The sequence below is a fragment of the Asterias rubens genome, chromosome 4 (assembly GCF_902459465.1).
Source record: "Asterias rubens chromosome 4, eAstRub1.3, whole genome shotgun sequence".
Classification (NCBI taxonomy): Eukaryota; Metazoa; Echinodermata; class Asteroidea; order Forcipulatida; family Asteriidae; genus Asterias; species Asterias rubens.
The window spans coordinates 13,853,697-13,874,464 of NC_047065.1; the positions used below are offsets into that span (position 1 = coordinate 13,853,697).

A 20,768-nucleotide genomic window follows, 5' to 3' on the forward strand; every position below is an offset into this window, starting at 1 on the left:
ATACATTATACAATTGTTGCAAGCTGTGATGGGGTCCATGGCGTTTTGTACACCCGAGGGGGGAAATGGAACCCGAGGCGAAGCCGAGTTAAGCAATACTTAAGAAATATTTCATAAAAATTAAGAACCATAAAAATATGTTTGGCCTATCATTATATTTAAAATTACCCTATAAAATAGTAGAAATTTTCTTGCACAAACTGCAAAGGAAAGTTCATTTTCTAACATTTTTTTCCATTTTAGTTCACATAAATTATGCTTTAGAAAGATGTCTTTTTTAAACGGTGATTATTAATTTCTGAGTAAATGTCCAAAAAACATTCTCATTGATATTTTAGTTTTGCACTTAACAACTCATTATTAAGCTTTCCACCAAGTATCCACTATAGAAACAGTTAGTCTTACGATTTTTTTTAAATGTTACATCTGTAATTCAGTTATTGCTATTTAGCCTATTAATATTATTGGTTTAAAAAAACAAAAAGATTAAATATTTGTTTGGTTAGTTTAGCGACGTTAATAAAATCATTGACCTAAAATTTGAACTTTGTGCATGGAGTTTATTATTATTGATGATGTTTTTCCTCAAGCAGACTTTACTTTATATTATTTCCAGTACAATACTTAAGCCATTATCATAAAGAATCCTTAATAATTTTCTGGGGGCGAATTTGCTAGGGGGGCGACATTGTCTGTGGCCGACTTTGTCAGGGGGTGACATATCAGGGGCGACTTTGTAACGACCAGGGCGAGCCGGTTAGGGGGCGACTTTGGGCAAGTTTGAGTGAGGCACTTTAGTCGATAATAGTCAACTACAGTCAACCATTGGTTGAGATGACCAACACTCCATCTGACACACCAGCACTGCAAGTCACTCCAGGGCCCAATTTCATAGCGCTGCTAAGCACACAAATTTGCTTAGCATGAAATTTCTTCCTTGATAAAAACAGAATTACCAACCATATTTCCATTTGTTGCATATTGCTTGTTACTTGTATTCAGCTGTTGTTTATTTATCCTCAAAACCACGTGGAAATTTGGTTGGTAATTCTGTTTTTGTCGAGGCCAAAATTTCATGCTAAGCAAATTATTGCTATGAAATTCGCCCCGACATCGACACGACGAGAGATCATCACGAGCGGAGACTAGCACATCACTAGTCTGGTAACCTAAGAGGGGCAAAATTTAAATAACTACTTTGAACGTTGGAGGCGTCTAAGTATGTTCTCACTATTTACATTTTGTGGCTTACATGTACGTGCAAATCGATGCATGCTTTCTGCACAGACAACAAGCATGGCGATGTTTCGGAGCTACTGCAAACTGCAGAGAGCTGTCGTACCAGAATTAAAGATTTTGAAGGATAGCTGCTCTGCTGTAAAAGGTTAGTTTGGATATGTGGTTGGCTATGTTGTCTATAAGATCTGACGGCTAAACATGAAATGAGAATAACTTTTCATTTGTAATGATCTGTTGGTTACTCCTAGTCCTAGAACTATTTCGGTTTCGTCCGGCTATCGTCTCCCGTAACCTCATAGGTTTATATCTCTCACGCGTTAAACGATCATCATGGTTCAATCATTGTTCAATGAATTTTGGAATCAGAAATCTCTCTTTATTTTTGTTTTAATCTCGCCAAAATTAGGCTCTATGTGTCCTTTGATATCTCAATGTCCGAGGGGGCGACCCGAGAACCCACTCCGCAATCTCAAAAAATTTTAAAAGTTATAAATTATTACCGTAATTCAGTCCCCAAATACTCCGTGTTACCACTACACTACAAATGCTTATTTTTTTGTCCTCGAACGCATCGCGAAGTCACGGCACGTAACGAGCGTGCGCATATTATCTTTAATAGAATAAAAAACACTCGATCCGTGCTTTGCGTACAAAAACATATGGACACACGTCTGGGAACCAGACGTGTGTCCATATATTTTGTACACAAAGCACGGATCTAGTGTTTTTTTTAATTCTAGGACGGACGAACGTGTGCAAAAATTCTCCACGTTTGTCATGGAAAAAAAATAATGCACATGCTCGTCACGTGTCGTGACTTCGCGGTGTCCGGCAGAGTGCGGGGACAATCAGCATTTGTAGTGTAGTGGTAACACGGAGTATTTGGGGACTGAATTACGGTAAGAATTTGATACTTTTAACGTTGTTTGAGATTGCGGAGTGGGTTGTGTGGACTCCCCCTCGGACATTGAGATATCAAAGGACACATAGAGCCTAATTTTGGCGAGATTAAAATTAAAATAAAGAGAGATTTCTGATTCCAAAATTCATTGAACAATGATTGAACCATGATCGTTTAACGCGTGAGAGATATAAACCTATCAGGTTACGGGAGACGATAGCCGGACGAAACCGAAATAGTTCTAGGAGTAATATGGACACACGTCTAGGAGTCAGACGTCTGGTTCCCAGACGCGTGTCCATATGTTTTTGTACGCAAAGCACGAATCAAGTGTTTTTTTATTCTAGGATAAACGTGTGTAGATAATTTGTGCGGTTTGATGTGTAAATTAACAAGCCCGCCAAAACAAAACTGCTGGCGCTTTGATTAGTTAAAGACAGTGGACACTATTGGTAATTGTTGAAGACTAGTCTTCACAGTTGGTGTCAACATATGCATTGAAATAAACAAACCTGTGAAAATTTGAGCTCAATCGGTCGTCGAATTTGCGAGATAATATGAAAGAAAAAACACCCTTGTCACACGAAGTTGTGTGCTTTCTGATGCTTGATTTCGAGACCTCAAATTCGTAAATTGAGGTCTCAAAATCAAATTCGTGGAAAATTACTTCTTTCTCAAAAACTTTGTCACTTCAGAGGGAGCTGTTTCTCACAATGTTTTATACCATCAACCTCTCCCCATTACTTGTAATCAAGAAAGGTTTTATGATGGTAATTGTTTTGAGTAATTACCAATAGTATCCACTGCCTTTAAAACAAAAACACTGTTATACATTGATTTGCTACCTTATGTAAGACAGCATGACCCAGAAACACAGCAATGAGTTTGGAACTCTGCACTATGCAGGACAGGCAAAACAACAACTTAATGCTTGAAATTATGCCCTGTGTGTAAAAAGCTGGGAACATGCCAAGCACAATGAAGGTTGCGCTGAGTCATGTGAGAGTAAGGCCTTTTATCCTTTACTAGCGGGATGCCGCGCTTTGCGCGCAACCCCGCTAGAAATCTTTGTGTATAAATAAAAATGCAGCAAATGTAGCATTGTGTACAGGGGGAGGGGGTACAACACATTCACCGTGCTTTTGTTAAATCGTATACACTTGCCCAATTGTTTTCCGTTTCTCATTATTTGTTGATCTCCCCATACGATATTTTCTAGTTTCGCAGCGTGGACCCGCGAGTGGTGGACCCGCAAGTGGTTCTTTACCAGTCCCGTTTATTTCCCGTTAAGTATTTTTTTTCTAGGTTCAGTTTATTACTATTTTTTCACCTTTCCCGTAGGCCTATTATTTGCCATTCCCCCGTCCCCTGAAATTAGAAACCGTACACTTGCCCGTCTTTTTTCCCACTTCTTTTTATTTGTCGGTCCCATCTATGTTTTCTAGTTCCGCGCGGGTCCCGCTAGTGGTTCTTCTCAGTCCCGCTCATTACCGTTTCGCTTATTTTGTTCCCATTCAATTTACTATTTTCCTGTCCTGTATCGTTTTCAAGTCCAGTTTTTCCCTTATTATATCCCCAGCCCCGTAATCCCGCGCCTCCTTGCCTCCTGTCCCCGCTATCCCATATGTTGGGATTGTTTGTTGCTTTCCACTGTTTGGCCATAACTCATGTTTCCCAGTTTCGCGCAGGTCCCACTATAGTGGTTCTTTCCCAGTCTCGTTAATATCTCGTTCTAATGTTTTCCAGTATTGCACGGGTCCCGCTTTTACTGTGGCTCTATCCCAGCCGTTCGTATGGTTTGATTTTCTCCAGTTCGGTTTAATAGTTTCCTTTCCCATATCTTATATCTTCATAGTCCTTTTTCATTTTTTCATGTCCCTACCCAGCCCTGTTAATTTTATCCGTCATTTTTGTTTTTACCGTTCCCCGTCCCCCGGCCCCCGTCCCCCGGCCCCCATCCCCCGTTCCAAAGACGTACCACTGTGTGCCCCTACCCACCCTCTCCCAGCCTGTCCCACGTGCTCTAATAAACCCACACATCCATTGTGCCTCCACTGTGATCCCCGTAATGATCCCGTGCATTGTTCTTTGCTTCCACTGTGTACGCGCCAAAATACTGCTAGCTCGCTCGCGCTATGACTGTGACATCACAAAGGGCGCTTGACGGTTATGAAACAGTCAGCCCGAGTCCTGGACCAACTGGTTTCCAGGATGGTTCACCAAAAAAGATTTCTACTCAGCAGAATAGACGCATCACATATATGACAGTCTTACACTTCACAACGTCAATCCTGGCCGTGGCAACACTCGACTCCGATTAAACAATAGTTGAAAGGTGGCGTTGGAGTTCGAATAGTACAGAATGCGAGTGCCATAGTATTTTCTTACAGAATGGTGCTGGCTAGTCTGTCTACAAGATTCATGATTCTGAGTAAGGCTAGCTCCTTTGCTCAGCAGAACAATAGAGACAAACAGGGCAAGCTTGACCAGTTTCATTGTTAGTGAAGATGTCTATTGTTCACAGTCAATTGTATTCCCTACACACCCCAGCGAGCAGGCTGCTGTACTATAACAATATGGAGTATTATAGTCACCTTTATGTAGAATATGAGCCACAATTTGTTTCAGGTAAAACATCACACCAGGCACAAATTAGGCTGTAACTGTAGTCCAGTAGCTTCCACAAACTTATTCCAACAAGTCATGAAATTACACGAAGCAGAAACCTAAGCCAGAGAGCGCCCTCTCCATCGTGCAGACACGATCGGCTTGTCTGGGCCACCAGCGGTGCTCCGAAGGGGAGTTGTGCTGGCGCCCCTTACCGGTCGATCGGCACCGCCGCTACACTGCCCCCTCCTAGGACCCTTTTTGTCCCAGAAGCAGGCAGTGAGTGACATCGCTCGCCAGCGAAGCAATCCCTTCACAATGGCAATTAACAAAACAAATATTATGTGGAAACTGTCCTGTGATGTGTTCCAGTCTGTCTGCACTTCCTGCCTGCATCACAAATTTTTTTATTTTCGACCAAAAACACAAACTCACAAAATTCTTTAAAAATCCCAAACTTTCGCTAATTTACCCAGTCCGCACTGATAAAATGTCTTCAGTAGTATCATCTGTATCATTTGAAAAGTCACCGAAATTTTTTTCTCCCCAAATCTGAAAAATCGACCCATGCCGGTGTGGCGGTTTCAGTCTTTCGCCGTGTTCAGTTTTCCGGATAACGTAGTCGGGCATATCAGCACGTTGTTCGAACCATTTTAGCTTTTCGGCGTGTTCAGTTTTCCGGATGACGTAGTCGGGCATATCAGCACGTTGTTCGAACCATTTAAGCTTTTCGGCGTGTTCAGTTTTCCGGGTGACCTGTCAGATACCGCCGCGAGTACCCTGGCGAGTACTGTTGTTCTCTCAGCAGTGACCCCACATTGTTTATATTACGATTCTTTTCTGTGTAGTCACATAATGTATTCATGGGTACAACTTTAGGCAGGTCACACTCTGCTTGCATAAAAAACAACTCATACGATCCACGCGTTTGCCGCTAGTTGTACTCGACTCGTTGACGTCGCCATAACAGCTACCGGAGGGTAACGGATGACTCAATACAGCACTAAAAATGGACTACTTTCGCTTGCTGTGCGCAGGCATCACATGACGTAATGCTACCGTATTTGGTCATTCGGAAAACTGAACACAGCGGAAAGTTGAAACCGCCACACCGGCATCACAGATTTTTGGGGATTTTTGACCAAATACACAAAGCAGAAAGTCTACGAAATTTTTTTTTCCCCAAATCTGAAAAATCGACCCATGCCAGCATCACAGATTTTTGACCAAAAACACAAACTCACAAAATTCTTTAAACAAATCTCAAACTTTCGCTTATATACCCAGTCCACACTGATAAAGGTCTTCAGTAGTATCTTCTGTATCATTTAAAAGCAGAAAATCACCGAAAGTTTTTTCTGAAAAATCGACCCATGCCGGCATTACAGATTTTTTGGGATTTTTGACCAAAAACACAAACTCACAAGATTCTTAATAAATCTCAAACTTTTTCTAATATACCCAGTCCGCACTGATGAAATGAATTCAGTATTATCTTCTGTATCATTTAAAACCATAAAATCACAAAAAATTTGTTCACCCCAAATCTGAAAAATCAACCCATGCCGGCATCACAGATTTTTTGGGATTTTTTGCCAAAAACACAAACTCACAAAATTCTTAATAAATCTCAAACTTTCGCTTATATACCCAGTCCTCACTGATAAAATGTCTTCAGTAGTATCTTCTGTATCATTTCAAAGCCGAAAATCACCGAAAATTTTTCCACCCCAAATCTGAAAAATCTACCCATGCCGGCATCACAGATTTTTTTGGATTTTTGACCAAAAACACAAACTCACAAAATTCTTAATAAATCTCAAACTTTCGCTTATATACCCAATCCGCACTGATGAAATGTCTTCAGTAGTATCTCCTGTATCATTTAACGCCATAAAATCACAAAACATTTGTTCACCCCAAATCTGAAAAATCACCCCATGCCGGCATCACAGATTTTTGGGGATTTTTGGCCAAAAACACAAACTCACAAAATTCTTTATAAATCTCAAACTTTCGCTTATATACCCAGTCCTCACTGATAAAATGTCTTCAGTAGTATCTTCTGTATCATTTAAAAGCAGAAAATCACCGAAATTTTTTTCACCCCAAATCTGAAAAATCGACCCATGCCGGCATCACAGATTCTTTTGGATATTTGACCAAAAACACAAACTCACATAATTCTTTAAAAATCTCAAACTTTCGCTTATATACCCAGTCCGCACTGATAAAATGTCTTCAGTAGTATCTTCTGTATCATTCGAAAGCATAAATTCACTGAAGTTTTTTTCACCCAGAATCTGAATAATCGACCCATGTCGGCATCACAGATTCTTTTGGATTTTTGACCAAAAACACAAACTCACAAAATTCTTAATAAATCTCAAACTTTCGCTTATATACCTAGTCCGCACTGATAAAATGTCTTCAGTAGTACCTTCTGTATCATTTAAAAGCAGAAAATCACCAAAATTTTTGTCACCCCAAATCTGAAAAATCGACCCATGCCGGCATCACAGATTCTTTTGGATTTTTGACCAAAAACACAAACTCACAAAATTCTTAATAAATCTCAAACTTTCGCTTATATACCTAGTCCGCACTGATAAAATGTCTTTAGTAGTAGCTTCTGTATCATTTCAAAGCTGAAAATCACCGAAAATTTTTCCACCCCAAATCTGAAAAATCGACCCATGCCGGCATCACAGATTTTTTTGGATTTTTGACCAAAAACACAAACTCACAAAATTCTTTAAAAATCTCAAACTTTCGCTTATATACCCAGTCCGCACTGATAAAATGTCTTCAGTAGTATCTTCTGTATCATTTGAAAGCATAAATTCACAGAATTTTTGTTCACCCAGAATCTGAATAATCGACCCATGCCGGCATCACAGATTTTTTTGGATTTTAGACCAAAAACACAAAGTCACAAAATTCTTAATAAATCTCAAACTTTCGCTTATATACCCAATCCGCACTGTCTTCAGTAGTAGCTTCTGTATCATTTCAAAGCAGAAAATCACCGAAAATTTTTTCACCCCCAAATCTGAAAAATCGACCCATGACGGCATCACAGATTTTTTTGGATTTTTTGCCAAAAACACAAACTCACAAAATTCTTAATAAATCTCAAACTTTCGCATATATAGCCAGTCCGCACTGATAAAATGTCTTCAGTAGTACCTTCTGTATCATTTCAAAGCAGAAAATCACCGAAATTTTTGTCACCCCAAATCTGAAAAATCAACCCATGCCGGCATCACAGATTCTTTTGGATTTTTGACCAAAAACACAAACTCACAAAATTCTTAATAAATCTCAAACTTTCGCTTATATACCCAGTCCGCACTGATAAAATGTCTTCATTAGTAGCTTCTGTATCATTTAAAAGCAGAAAATCACCGAAACTTTTTTCACCCCCAAATCTGAAAAATCGACCCGTGCCGGCATCACAGGTTTTTTTGGATTTTTGACCAAAAACACAAACTCACAAAATTCTTAATAAATCTCAAACTTTCGCTTATATACCCAGTCCTCACTGATAAAATGTCTTCAGTAGTATCTTTTGTATCATTTCAAAGCAGAAAATCACCGAAAATTTTTCTACCCCAAATCTGAAAAATCGACCCATGCCGGCATCACAGATTTTTTTGGATTTTTTGCCAAAAACACAAACTCACAAAATTCTTTATAAATCTCAAACTTTCGCTTATATACCCAGTCCGCACTGATAAAATGTCTTCAGTAGTATCTTCTGTATCATTTAAAAGCAGAAAATCACCGAAATTGTTTTCACCCCAAATCTGAAAAATCGACCCATGCCGGCATCACAGATTTTTTTGGATTTTTGACCAAAAACACAAACTCACATAATTCTTTAAAAATCTCAAACTTTCGCTTATATACCCAGTCCGCACTGATAAAATGTCTTCAGTAGTATCTTCTGTATCATTCGAAAGCATAAATTCACAGAAGTTTTTTTCACCCAGAATCTGAAAAATCGACCCATGTCGGCATCACAGATTTTTTTGGATTTTTGACCAAAAACACAAACTCACAAAATTCTTAATAAATCTCAAACTTTCGCTTATATACCCAGTCCGCACTGATAAAATGTCTTCAGTAGTACCTTCTGTATCATTTAAAAGCAGAAAATCACCGAAATTTTTTTCACCCCAAATCTGAAAAATCAACCCATGCCGGCATCACAGATTCTTTTGGATTTTTTGCCAAAAACACAAACTCACAAAATTCTTTATAAATCTCAAACTTTCGCTTATATACCCAGTCCGCACTGATAAAATGTCTTCAGTAGTATCTTCTGTATCATTTAAAAGCAGAAAATCACCGAAATTTTTTTCACCCCAAATCTGAAAAATCGACCCATGCCGGCATCACAGATTTTTTTGGATTTTTGACCAAAAACACAAACTCACATAATTCTTTAAAAATCTCAAACTTTCGCTTATATACCCAGTCCGCACTGATAAAATGTCTTCAGTAGTATCTTCTGTATCATTCGAAAGCATAAATTCACAGAAGTTTTTTTCACCCAGAATCTGAAAAATCGACCCATGTCGGCATCACAGATTTTTTTGGATTTTTGACCAAAAACACAAACTCACAAAATTCTTAATAAATCTCAAACTTTCGCTTATATACCCAGTCCGCACTGATAAAATGTCTTCAGTAGTACCTTCTGTATCATTTAAAAGCAGAAAATCACCGAAATTTTTTTCACCCCAAATCTGAAAAATCGACCCATGCCGGCATCACAGATTCTTTTGGATTTTTGACCAAAAACACAAACTCACAAAATTCTTAATAAATCTCAAACTTTCGCTTATATACCCAGTCCGCACTGATAAAATGTCTTCAGTAGTAGCTTCTGTATCATTTCAAAGCTGAAAATCACCGAAAATTTTTCCACCCCAAATCTGAAAAATCGACCCATGCCGGCATCACAGATTTTTTTGGATTTTTGACCAAAAACACAAACTCACAAAATTCTTAATAAATCTCAAACTTTCGCTTATATACCCAGTCCGCACTGATAAAATGTCTTCAGTAGTATCTTCTGTATCATTTGAAAGCATAAATTCACAGAATTTTTTTCACCCCAGAATCTGAATAATCGACCCATGCCGGCATCACAGATTTTTTTGGATTTTTGACCAAAAACACAAACTCACAAAATTCTTAATAAATCTCAAACTTTCGCATATATAGCCAGTCCGCACTGATAAAATGTCTTCAGTAGTACCTTCTGTATCATTTAAAAGCAGAAAATCACCGAAATTTTTGTCACCCCAAATCTGAAAAATCGACCCATGCCGGCATCACAGATTTTTTTGGATTTTTGACCAAAAACACAAACTCACAAAATTCTTAATAAATCTCAAACTTTCGCTTATATACCCAGTCCGCACTGATAAAATGTCTTCAGTAGTAGCTTCTGTATCATTTAAAAGCAGAAAATCACCGAAATTTTTTCACCCCAAATCTGAAAAATCGACCCATGCCGGCATCACAGATTTTTTTGGATTTTTGACCAAAAACACAAACTCACAAAATTCTTAATAAATCTCAAACTTTCGCTTATATACCCAGTCCGCACTGATAAAATGTCTTCAGTAGTACCTTCTGTATCATTTCAAAGCAGAAAATCACAGAAATTTTTGTCACCCCAAATCTGAAAAATCGACCCATGCCGGCATCACAGATTCTTTTGGATTTTTGACCAAAAACACAAACTCACAAAATTCTTAATAAATCTCAAACTTTCGCTTATATACCCAGTCCGCACTGATAAAATGTCTTCAGTAGTATCTTCTGTATCATTTCAAAGCAGAAAATCACCGAAATTTTTTTCACCCCAAATCTGAAAAATCGACCCATGCCGGCATCACAGATTTTTTTGGATTTTTGACCAAAAACACAAACTCACAAAATTCTTAATAAATCTCAAACTTTCGCTTATATACCCAGTCCGCACTGATAAAATGTCTTCAGTAGTATCTTCTGTATCATTTAAAAGCAGAAAATCACCGAAATTTTTTTCACCCCAAATCTGAAAAATCGACCCATGCCGGCATCACAGATTCTTTTGGATTTTTGACCAAAAACACAAACTCACAAAATTCTTAATAAATCTCAAACTTTCGCTTATATACCCAGTCCGCACTGATAAAATGTCTTCAGTAGTATCTTCTGTATCATTTAAAAGCAGAAAATCACCGAAATTTTTTCACCCCAAATCTGAAAAATCGACCCATGCCGGCATCACAGATTTTTTTGGATTTTTGGCAAAAACACAAACTCACAAAATTCTTAATAAATCTCAAACTTTCGCTTATATACCCAGTCCGCACTGATGAAATGTCTTCAGTAGTATCTTCTGTATCATTTAAAAGCAGAAAATCACCAAAATCTTTTTCAGCCCAAATCTGAAAAATCGACCCATGCCGGCATCACAGATTTTTTTGGATTTTTGACCAAAAACACAAACTCACAAAATTCTTAATAAATCTCAAACTTTCGCTTATATACCCAGTCCGCACTGATAAAATGTCTTCAGTAGTATCTTCTGTATCATTTAAAAGCAGAAAATCACCGAAAATTTTTCCACCCCAAATCTGAAAAATCGACCCATGCCGGCATCACAGATTCTTTTGGATTTTTGACCAAAAACACAAACTCACAAAATTCTTAATAAATCTCAAACTTTCGCTTATATACCCAGTCCGCACTGATAAAATGTCTTCAGTAGTAGCTTCTGTATCATTTCAAAGCTGAAAATCACCAAAATTTTTTCACCCCAAATCTGAAAAATCGACCCATGCCGGCATCACAGATTTTTTTGGATTTTTGACCAAAAACACAAACTCACAAATTCTTTAAAAATCTCAAACTTTCGCTTATATACCCAGTCCGCACTGATAAAATGTCTTCAGTAGTATCTTCTGTATCATTTGAAAGCATAAATTCACAGAATTTTTTTTCACCCAGAATCTGAATAATCGACCCATGCCGGCATCACAGATTTTTTTGGATTTTTGACCAAAAACACAAACTCACAAAATTCTTAATAAATCTCAAACTTTCGCTTATATACCCAGTCCGCACTGATAAAATGTCTTCAGTAGTACCTTCTGTATCATTTAAAGCATAAATCACCGAAATTTTTTCACCCCAAAATCTGAAAAATCGACCCATGCCGGCATCACAGATTTTTTTGGATTTTTGACCAAAAACACAAACTCACAAAATTCTTAATAAATCTCAAACTTTCGCTTATATACCCAGTCCGCACTGATAAAATGTCTTCAGTAGTAGCTTCTGTATCATTTCAAAGCAGAAAATCACCGAAAATTTTTTCACCCCAAATCTGAAAAATCGACCCATGCCGGCATCACAGATTTTTTGGATTTTTGACCAAAAACACAAACTCACAAAATTCTTAATAAATCTCAAACTTTCGCTTATATACCCAGTCCGCACTGATAAAATGTCTTCAGTAGTATCTTCTGTATCATTTAAAGCAGAAAATCACCGAAATTTTTGTCACCCCAAATCTGAAAAATCGACCCATGCCGGCATCACAGATTTTTTTGGATTTTTGACCAAAAACACAAACTCACAAAATTCTTAATAAATCTCAAACTTTCGCTTATATACCCAGTCCGCACTGATAAAATGTCTTCAGTAGTAGCTTCTGTATCATTTAAAAGCAGAAAATCACCGAAATTGTTTTCACCCCAAATCTGAAAAATCGACCCATGCCGGCATCACAGATTTTTTTGGATTTTTGACCAAAAACACAAACTCACAAAATTCTTAATAAATCTCAAACTTTCGCTTATATACCCAGTCCGCACTGATAAAATGTCTTCAGTAGTACCTTCTGTATCATTTCAAAGCAGAAAATCACCGAAATTTTTGTCACCCCAAATCTGAAAAATCGACCCATGCCGGCATCACAGATTCTTTTGGATTTTTGACCAAAAACACAAACTCACAAAATTCTTAATAAATCTCAAACTTTCGCTTATATACCCAGTCCGCACTGATAAAATGTCTTCAGTAGTAGCTTCTGTATCATTTCAAAGCTGAAAATCACCGAAAATTGTTTTCACCCCCAAATCTGAAAAATCGACCCATGCCGGCATCACAGATTTTTTTGGATTTTTGACCAAAAACACAAACTCACAAAATTCTTAATAAATCTCAAACTTTCGCTTATATACCCAGTCCGCACTGATAAAATGTCTTCAGTAGTATCTTCTGTATCATTTAAAAGCAGAAAATCACCGAAATTTTTGTCACCCCAAATCTGAAAAATCGACCCATGCCGGCATCACAGATTTTTTTGGATTTTTGACCAAAAACACAAACTCACAAAATTCTTAATAAATCTCAAACTTTCGCTTATATACCCAGTCCGCACTGATAAAATGTCTTCAGTAGTAGCTTCTGTATCATTTAAAAGCAGAAAATCACCGAAATTGTTTTCACCCCAAATCTGAAAAATCGACCCATGCCGGCATCACAGATTTTTTTGGATTTTTGACCAAAAACACAAACTCACATAATTCTTTAAAAATCTCAAACTTTCGCTTATATACCCAGTCCGCACTGATAAAATGTCTTCAGTAGTACCTTCTGTATCATTTCAAAGCAGAAAATCACCGAAATTTTTGTCACCCCAAATCTGAAAAATCGACCCATGCCGGCATCACAGATTCTTTTGGATTTTTGACCAAAAACACAAACTCACAAAATTCTTAATAAATCTCAAACTTTCGCTTATATACCCAGTCCTCACTGATAAAATGTCTTCAGTAGTAGCTTCTGTATCATTTCAAAGCTGAAAATCACCAAAATTGTTTTCACCCCCAAATCTGAAAAATCGACCCATGCCGGCATCACAGATTTTTTTGGATTTTTGACCAAAAACACAAACTCACAAAATTCTTAATAAATCTCAAACTTTCGCTTATATACCCAGTCCGCACTGATAAAATGTCTTCAGTAGTATCTTCTGTATCATTTAAAAGCAGAAAATCACCGAAATTTTTTTCACCCCAAATCTGAAAAATCGACCCATGCCGGCATCACAGATTTTTTTGGATTTTTTGCCAAAAATACAAACTCACAAAATTCTTAATAAATCTCAAACTTTGGCTTATATACCCAGTCCGCACTGATAAAATGTCTTCAGTAGTATCTTCTGTATCATTTGAAAACGGAAAATCACTGAAATTTTTTTCACCCCAAATCTGAAAAGTCGACCCATGCCGGCATCACAGATTTTTTTGGATTTTTGACCAAAAACACAAACTCACAAAATTCTTAATAAATCTCAAACTTTCGCTTATATACCCAGTCCGCACTGATAAAATGTCTTCAGTAGTATCTTCTGTATCATTTAAAGCCAGAAAATCACAAAAAATCTGAAAAATCGACCCATGCCGGCATCACAGATTTTTTTGGATTTTTGACCAAAAACACAAACTCACAAAATTCTTAATAAATCTCAAACTTTTGCTAATATACCCAGTCCGCACTGATAAAATGTCTTCAGTAGTATCTTCTGTATCATTTAAAGCCATAAAATCACAAAAAATTTGTTCACCCCAAATCTGAAAAATCGACCCATGCCGGCATCACAGATTTTTTTGGATTTTTTGCCAAAAACACAAACTCACAAAATTCTTTAAAAATCTCAAACTTTCGCTTATATATCCAATCTGCACTGATAAAATGTCTTTAGCGCATAAAAGGTAATTACTGATTACATAGGCCTATCTCTGCTGACATCAGTAATGTTTTGACCTTTTCAGGAGACAGACGCCTCAAAGGCTAACTATGCTAAAATTCTAAACTAACTGGCAAGGTGACCACAGAAGAAGACATAAAAAAGCTACAAAGCGGTATTAAAAAGATAGGTTTTTATAGAACATTTAAAAGAGATGAGTTTCTGTTAGCTACGTATGTGAAGCAGTAGCGCATTCCAAAGCAAAAAAAACCCTATCACCAAATGCACTCAACATTTTACCAGAAGGATAATCCAAGAAAATACCATTATTCCCTGACCTAAGTTTATAAGAAGATACTTGCCGGATGGAAACAAGATCCTGTATGTACTTTGGAGAAAGACCATGAAGAGCTTTAAATGTCAACAACAGGATTTTAAAATGAATCCTGTGCAAAGCAGCCAATGTAATTGACGAAGTATAGGTGTGATGTGATCAAATCGATGTGTTTTCGAAACAATTCTGGCAGCTGCGTTTTGAACCCTTTGTAGTTTAGCTATCTGTGACTTTGGCAGACCATACAAAAGGCTATTACAATAATCAAGACGACTGGTCACAATTGCATGAATGAGTTTTAAAAGAGAGTCTTGTGTAAGGAACTGACTAATGTGTTTGATGTTGTAAAGATGAAAAAGGCTGCAGAGCAAGATTTATTGATGTGGGTGTTCATTGTAAGTTCAGAATCGAACCGAGACTCCAAGTTACGAACACATGTTGTAGGAAAAACAGTAGCTTCACATATCCTTATATTGGAAATATTAATTTTCTTCAATTGCTGCTTTGATTCGATGATCAAAAATTCACTTTTAGCATCATTAATTAAAAGCCGGTCGTGTATCATCCATTGCCTGATGTCCCTAATGCAATCTTCGATTATAGTCACAGCAGCTTGACAAGATTTGTCATCGTAGGGTCTAAAAGATAGATACAGCTGAGTGTCATCGGCATAGCAATGGACATCAGGCAAATGATGCTCAACGATGTCAAACAATTTAGAGGCATATACAATAAATAAAAATGGTCCTAAGCAGGATCCCCGAGGAACACCACTGTTGATGTTAAACTTCTCTGATAAGGTACCTTGAATGGATACACATGATCAACAGTTAACATGTTGGGAATTCATCCTCATCAGTAAATCAGTTTTAAGCTTTTAATAAGAGCCGTCTCAGTACTGTGATGCTTCCGGTAAGATGATTGGAGAACCGGAAACATGGAGTGTTTTGACATGTGACTATAAAGTTGGTCACAAACAGCCCTCTCAGTTAATTTAGAAATAAATTGCAAGTTATAGATAGGCAAGAAGTAATGGATGGTCCAGTGGATTGCTCAAAAATCATCATTTTTTAGCCGGAAAATTTCCATTAGTGGACTTCTCAATATACTCAACACCCTATTTTTTGGTCACCAAGCGCTGTACACGCGGGCACCAGCCCACTCGCTTGTCGAACTGCCAAGCCCCGCCCGAGTTAGACTAAACCATTCTGTAGAAGGGGTGTTACACAGCAGTGCGTGTGCACGATATGTATGAACGGCGGGTATCATTAGCGGCCAGTGTGCCCACGCTACCGTGTAAACACCCTATTACAAAATGGTTTAGTCCAACTCGGTCGTGGCCATGCTCTGAATCTTGTTGATTTGTGAAAAAAACAGGGTAAAGTTTTGTCTTTTTCCAAAAGGATTATGAAAGAAGAGAGTTTATTAACCTACAGGAGTAATTTGAAGCCTAGACAGTGTCTATGGTCAAAGAAGCATTAGTTTGAAAAATCTATTTTTTTTTGTGCGGCCAGAACAGGAAATGTCAATATCGCACTACCTCTAACAATGCTATATAGAGTAGTACTTTTTAAAATAAGTTGTAAAACCAGGACTTGATGAAATCAACACATGTTAACTACTGTGTTTAAATATTTATACTTAAACTGAGCAATGACATTGTATATTATACATGTAGCTCCACCTGTGTGGCCAACTCGTCTCCTTTGCCACATGGAGGGAACCATATTTTGTGCAGCTTTGCTGACCCCATTTGACATACCGCACTTTCTACAAAATTCTACCGGCATTTCACTTTTTCTTTAAGCGGGCCATATTGTGATTGCCAGGCCTGGATAAACACAGAGGCATTGTCCTCTGTTGCCCCCAGTATTGGCCTTGGTACCTCCTTCAAAAGGTTTACATATAACATTAAGATTTTCCAGTGCAACTGCCCTAAGTGGCAGAATGCAAAAGGCCTTGGCCTCTCTGAGATGGAATTCCAGGCCTGGATTGCAAAATCATTATTGTAAAATAATTAATTTTTTTATATATTCTTCTTCCTTATAGGATCACCTCTCCAGAGAGTATTCCAGTCCAGCCAAAACATTCATCACTTCGCACCAATAACATCCGCCCATCAACACTTGAGACTCAAAGCCAGAACACCTTGTACTACATTGCCAAACAGCAGCTCAATCTTGGTGTGCAGTGGTTTGAGTCTTGACTTTAGTCACAGCTGCTTCCACAGCAGTGGCCATCCCAGAAACAACAGCACCTCCACCAAGACGGAGAAGAGAGACGGTGAAGAGGACGTGCAAAGAACATCACCGAGCAATGAGGACAAAGCGAGTGATGGAACTGAGAGACCAAAGAGTCAGATTGTTGAGGAGGAGGACGATGACGAGCCGATAGTTGCTTTGTACGACGAGACGGGGAAACCGTTGAGTAATTGGGTACGGATGAAGATGATGATGAAGGCATATGGGTATGTGATCATACCTGTACATTGGCTCATCGCTCCGGTCTGGTTTGGGGCGTTCTACTACACGATCAAGATGTAAGTATTATTGATAATTGGTGCTTTATCTATGGGTGCCTCAAACCAACAATTTCTATGGGTTTAGATCCAATGTTTAAGAAGCCTCCCCGAGAAACCTCAAAATGCCTTTCCAAGAGCCTCCCCAAGTAAACTTCAAAAAGCCTCCGAAGGAAGCCTCCCAAAGAAGCCGCCCAAGGAAGCCTCCCCAAGGAGCTTCCCAAAGAAGCTTCCCAAAGAAGCTTCACAAAGAAGCCTCCCAAAGAAGCCTCTCTTAGAAGCCTCCCCGAGAAGCCTCCCCAAGAAGCCTCCCAAGGAAGCCTCGTAAAGAAGCCTCCCAAAGAAGCCTTACAAGGAAGCCTCCCAAGGAGCTTCTTCCCAAAGAAGCTTGTCGAAGGGAAGCCTCCAAAAGAAGCCTTTCAAAGGAAGCCTCTCTTAGAAGCCTCCCAAAGAAGCCTCCTCACTTTAAACCTCCCCAAGGTAGCCTGGCCAATTAACCATCAAGTAACCCACTTGAAACCTCCCAAAGTAACCACAAAGAAGCCTCCACAATTAACCTCTTAAAGATACCTCCCAAGTAACCCTAAAGAAGCCTCCACATTTAGCCTCCCCAAGTAACCCCAAGAAACCTCCCCAATTAACCTTCCAATAAAGGAGCCTCCCAAGAAGCCTCCCCAGTTAACCACCCCATAAGCCTCCCCAAAGAAGCCTCCTAGGGTTACTCCCTCACCTCAATGTCTTTAAACAACCACCCTCACCTTTTCCAGTTCACCTTTTCCTTTCCTCCTCCAGGGGTGTAGACATTGGTCCCTTCCTCTTAAAGATCGGGGTCAGCGAACACCATGTTGAGACACTCAACAACTCCAAGGCAAGCAACGCCCTGTTGGCATATGCCCTTTACAAGATCTTCACGCCTCTGCGATACACCGTCACCGTGGGCTCAACGGAGATGACGATACGTTACCTGAGACGGAAAGGGTACATCAAACACGCTCCTCGCAAGGAGAAGACGTATCGAGAGTCACTTAAGGAAACGGTTCAAGGAGTCAAAGAGAAAATTAGAAAAGACGAGACGTAAGCATTTTTTTTTTTATATACAAGTTTGCACCAAAATCAGGATTGTAAACAAAATAAAAAATTAAAGGGTTGTTTATCAATGGTTTTTTTTTTCTTCATGCAACTTGTTCTTATTAAATGAACTTTAAATCTTGACGTCATTAACTTATACATTTCTACCATTCATTCCAGCTGTTTTTTAAGTTTGTACAAAATTATGTCGTCATTTTACACAGTTAACCAGTTGTCAGTTACATGGCTTTTGACTGCCACCCCCGAAGAAATATTTTAACAAAATAGGGATACCGCCAACATAGGACTCGATAGATGAGTCGGTAAAGAGTACCGTCACACTAATCCGGAGTTCGTTGGTTCAAATCTTGCAGAAGTCATTTTTCTTCTTTGTTCAACCCCAAATCATTTTTGAAAATAATAATTGATAGGAATTGATAGCAGCTACACTCTACGCAGCTACATTTTAAGTGAAGTCATCTAAAGAGCTTCCAACTCTTCTGGATTCTGCAGAAATGAAAACTAACCAATCTTTCCATGTTTTGATGAAAAACATTGACAATCTGGGTTTTCTGTGTATAACTCTAAATGTCCGGCTGTTGTAAGAAATCTCCCTGCAATGTGTAAATGTTGGCAGCTCTGTGTAATAATTGGTTTTATATAACACCCAAGCAGATCCTTGCCATTTGATTGGAGGATTGTCCGTCACATGGTAGCAAATAAAAGTACTATTGCAAGCTACGTCACTCACTGTGCATTTTTCGTTTCATCCGAAAAGTACTTTTGCAAGCTGAGTAAAAACATCACTGCGCGTGTCTAGTCTTTGGTAACGCACCAGTGTTACAAGGCACATACTACACAAAAGAAACGGGTGTACTTTCACAAAAATTGTAGGCCTACACTTTTGTAAAGTTATATCCTCCAATCAAAATAACAACGATCTACTTGGATGTTATATAAAACAAATAATGAATGTTTTTCATTCGTGCAATGGTGCAAATATGTTCATTCGTTGAAAGCTGGAATGTTCCATTCAACTCGGCTCAGCCTCGTTGAATAGAACATTTTATATAACACCCAAGCCGATCCTTGCCATTTGATTGGAGGATTGTCCGTCACGTGATAGCAAATAAAAGTACCATTGCACGCTGAGTCACTCAACGTGCTTTTTCGTTCCATCCGAAAAGTACCATTGCACGCTGCCAGCGTGCAATGGTACTTTTCGGATGGAACGAAAAAGCTGAGTAAAAACATCACTGCGTGCGCGTCTTTGTAACGCAGCAGTGTTACTGCAAGGAATAATATTAGTAAAATTACTAATACTACTAGCATTCGGATTATACTATCAAAAATTGTAGGCCTACGCTTTGTTTGTTTTGAAAGTTGTGTCTTTCAATCAAAATGACAAAGATCTACTTGGATGTTATATAAAACAAATAATGAATGTTTTTCATTCGTGCAATGGTGCGAATATGTTCATTCGTTGAAAGCTGGAATGTTCCATTCAACTCGGCTCCGCCTCGTTGAATAGAACAATCCATCTTTCAACTCATGAACATATTCGCACCATTGCACTCATAAACATTCATTATGTGTATAATATGTATGCATGTGTATCACATGTGAAGTTTCCATGCTTACTTATGTAGTTTATTTTAGTACGCGTACATGTACATAATGCAGATGAAGCGATCAGACATGATATTATTTATATTTTAATTAAACTTGAATCCTTAACCACGGTGTGATATTATTAGTTATCAGCCAAGCTCAAGTTGATTCTTTGAAAATGTAGTGCATCTGCTTTCCATATCTAAAGAGGCTGAAGAGCACTATCTTTGTCCATGTTCCACGTGTGATAGTGAGCAAACTTAAAATAGTACAATGTGTGGACTGACAACAGCGCGATAGACTTGATATTGTGGCAAGTGGTTTTGCATGTAGGATAGTATAATATCACACTATTGTTACTATGGATTGACCAATCAGAACCAAGGATTCAAGTTATATCCAGGAGTGCGTTTTGGTGACCCCAACCAAAAATGTTTCGGTTGTTGGTCAATGGTTCTGCTGTTCAGACTGAATGATAACCGAGTTGTGAGCTCGGTTACCGTTTTGGTTATGACGTCAGAAACAGTTTTTGGTCGGGTTCGCCAAAACGCACTCCAGGGGCCAAATTTCATAGAGTTGCTTATTGGCTGATTTTTTGCTTGGATGTTATGTACAATTTTCATTTCGTAGCGCTGCTAATAACCGTAGGCACACAATAAGGCATGCTAACCTTCTGGTGCTTACTCAAATTGTATACAAATTATAATGACAAGACAATGCAAATTCA

At 38.4% G+C, this 20,768-nt stretch overlaps 1 protein-coding gene across 1 annotated transcript; it reads left to right on the forward strand.

The window, feature by feature from the left end:
• Positions 1 to 1,280: 1,280 nt before the first annotated feature.
• On the forward strand, positions 1,281 to 19,388 carry LOC117288771 (protein FAM210A-like). The gene is made up of 3 exons (XM_033769608.1): positions 1,281 to 1,384; positions 16,894 to 17,383; positions 18,155 to 19,388. Exons 1-3 carry the CDS (start codon positions 1,297 to 1,299, stop codon positions 18,438 to 18,440), a joined length of 864 nt encoding a protein of 287 aa, XP_033625499.1. The 5' UTR covers positions 1,281 to 1,296; the 3' UTR covers positions 18,441 to 19,388.
• The last annotated feature ends 1,380 nt before the right edge of the window (positions 19,389 to 20,768 follow it).

Excerpts from the sequence above, each read along its gene's own strand:
- LOC117288771 (XM_033769608.1), top strand. The coding sequence starts at position 1,297 with ATGGCGATGTTTCGGAGCTACTGCAAACTGCAGAGAGCTGTCGTACCA. Across the intron at positions 1,385-16,893 it reads TAGCTGCTCTGCTGTAAAAG|GATCACCTCTCCAGAGAGTA; the intron begins GTTAGTTTGGAT and ends TCTTCCTTATAG. Across the intron at positions 17,384-18,154 it reads TTCTACTACACGATCAAGAT|GGGTGTAGACATTGGTCCCT; the intron begins GTAAGTATTATT and ends TTCCTCCTCCAG.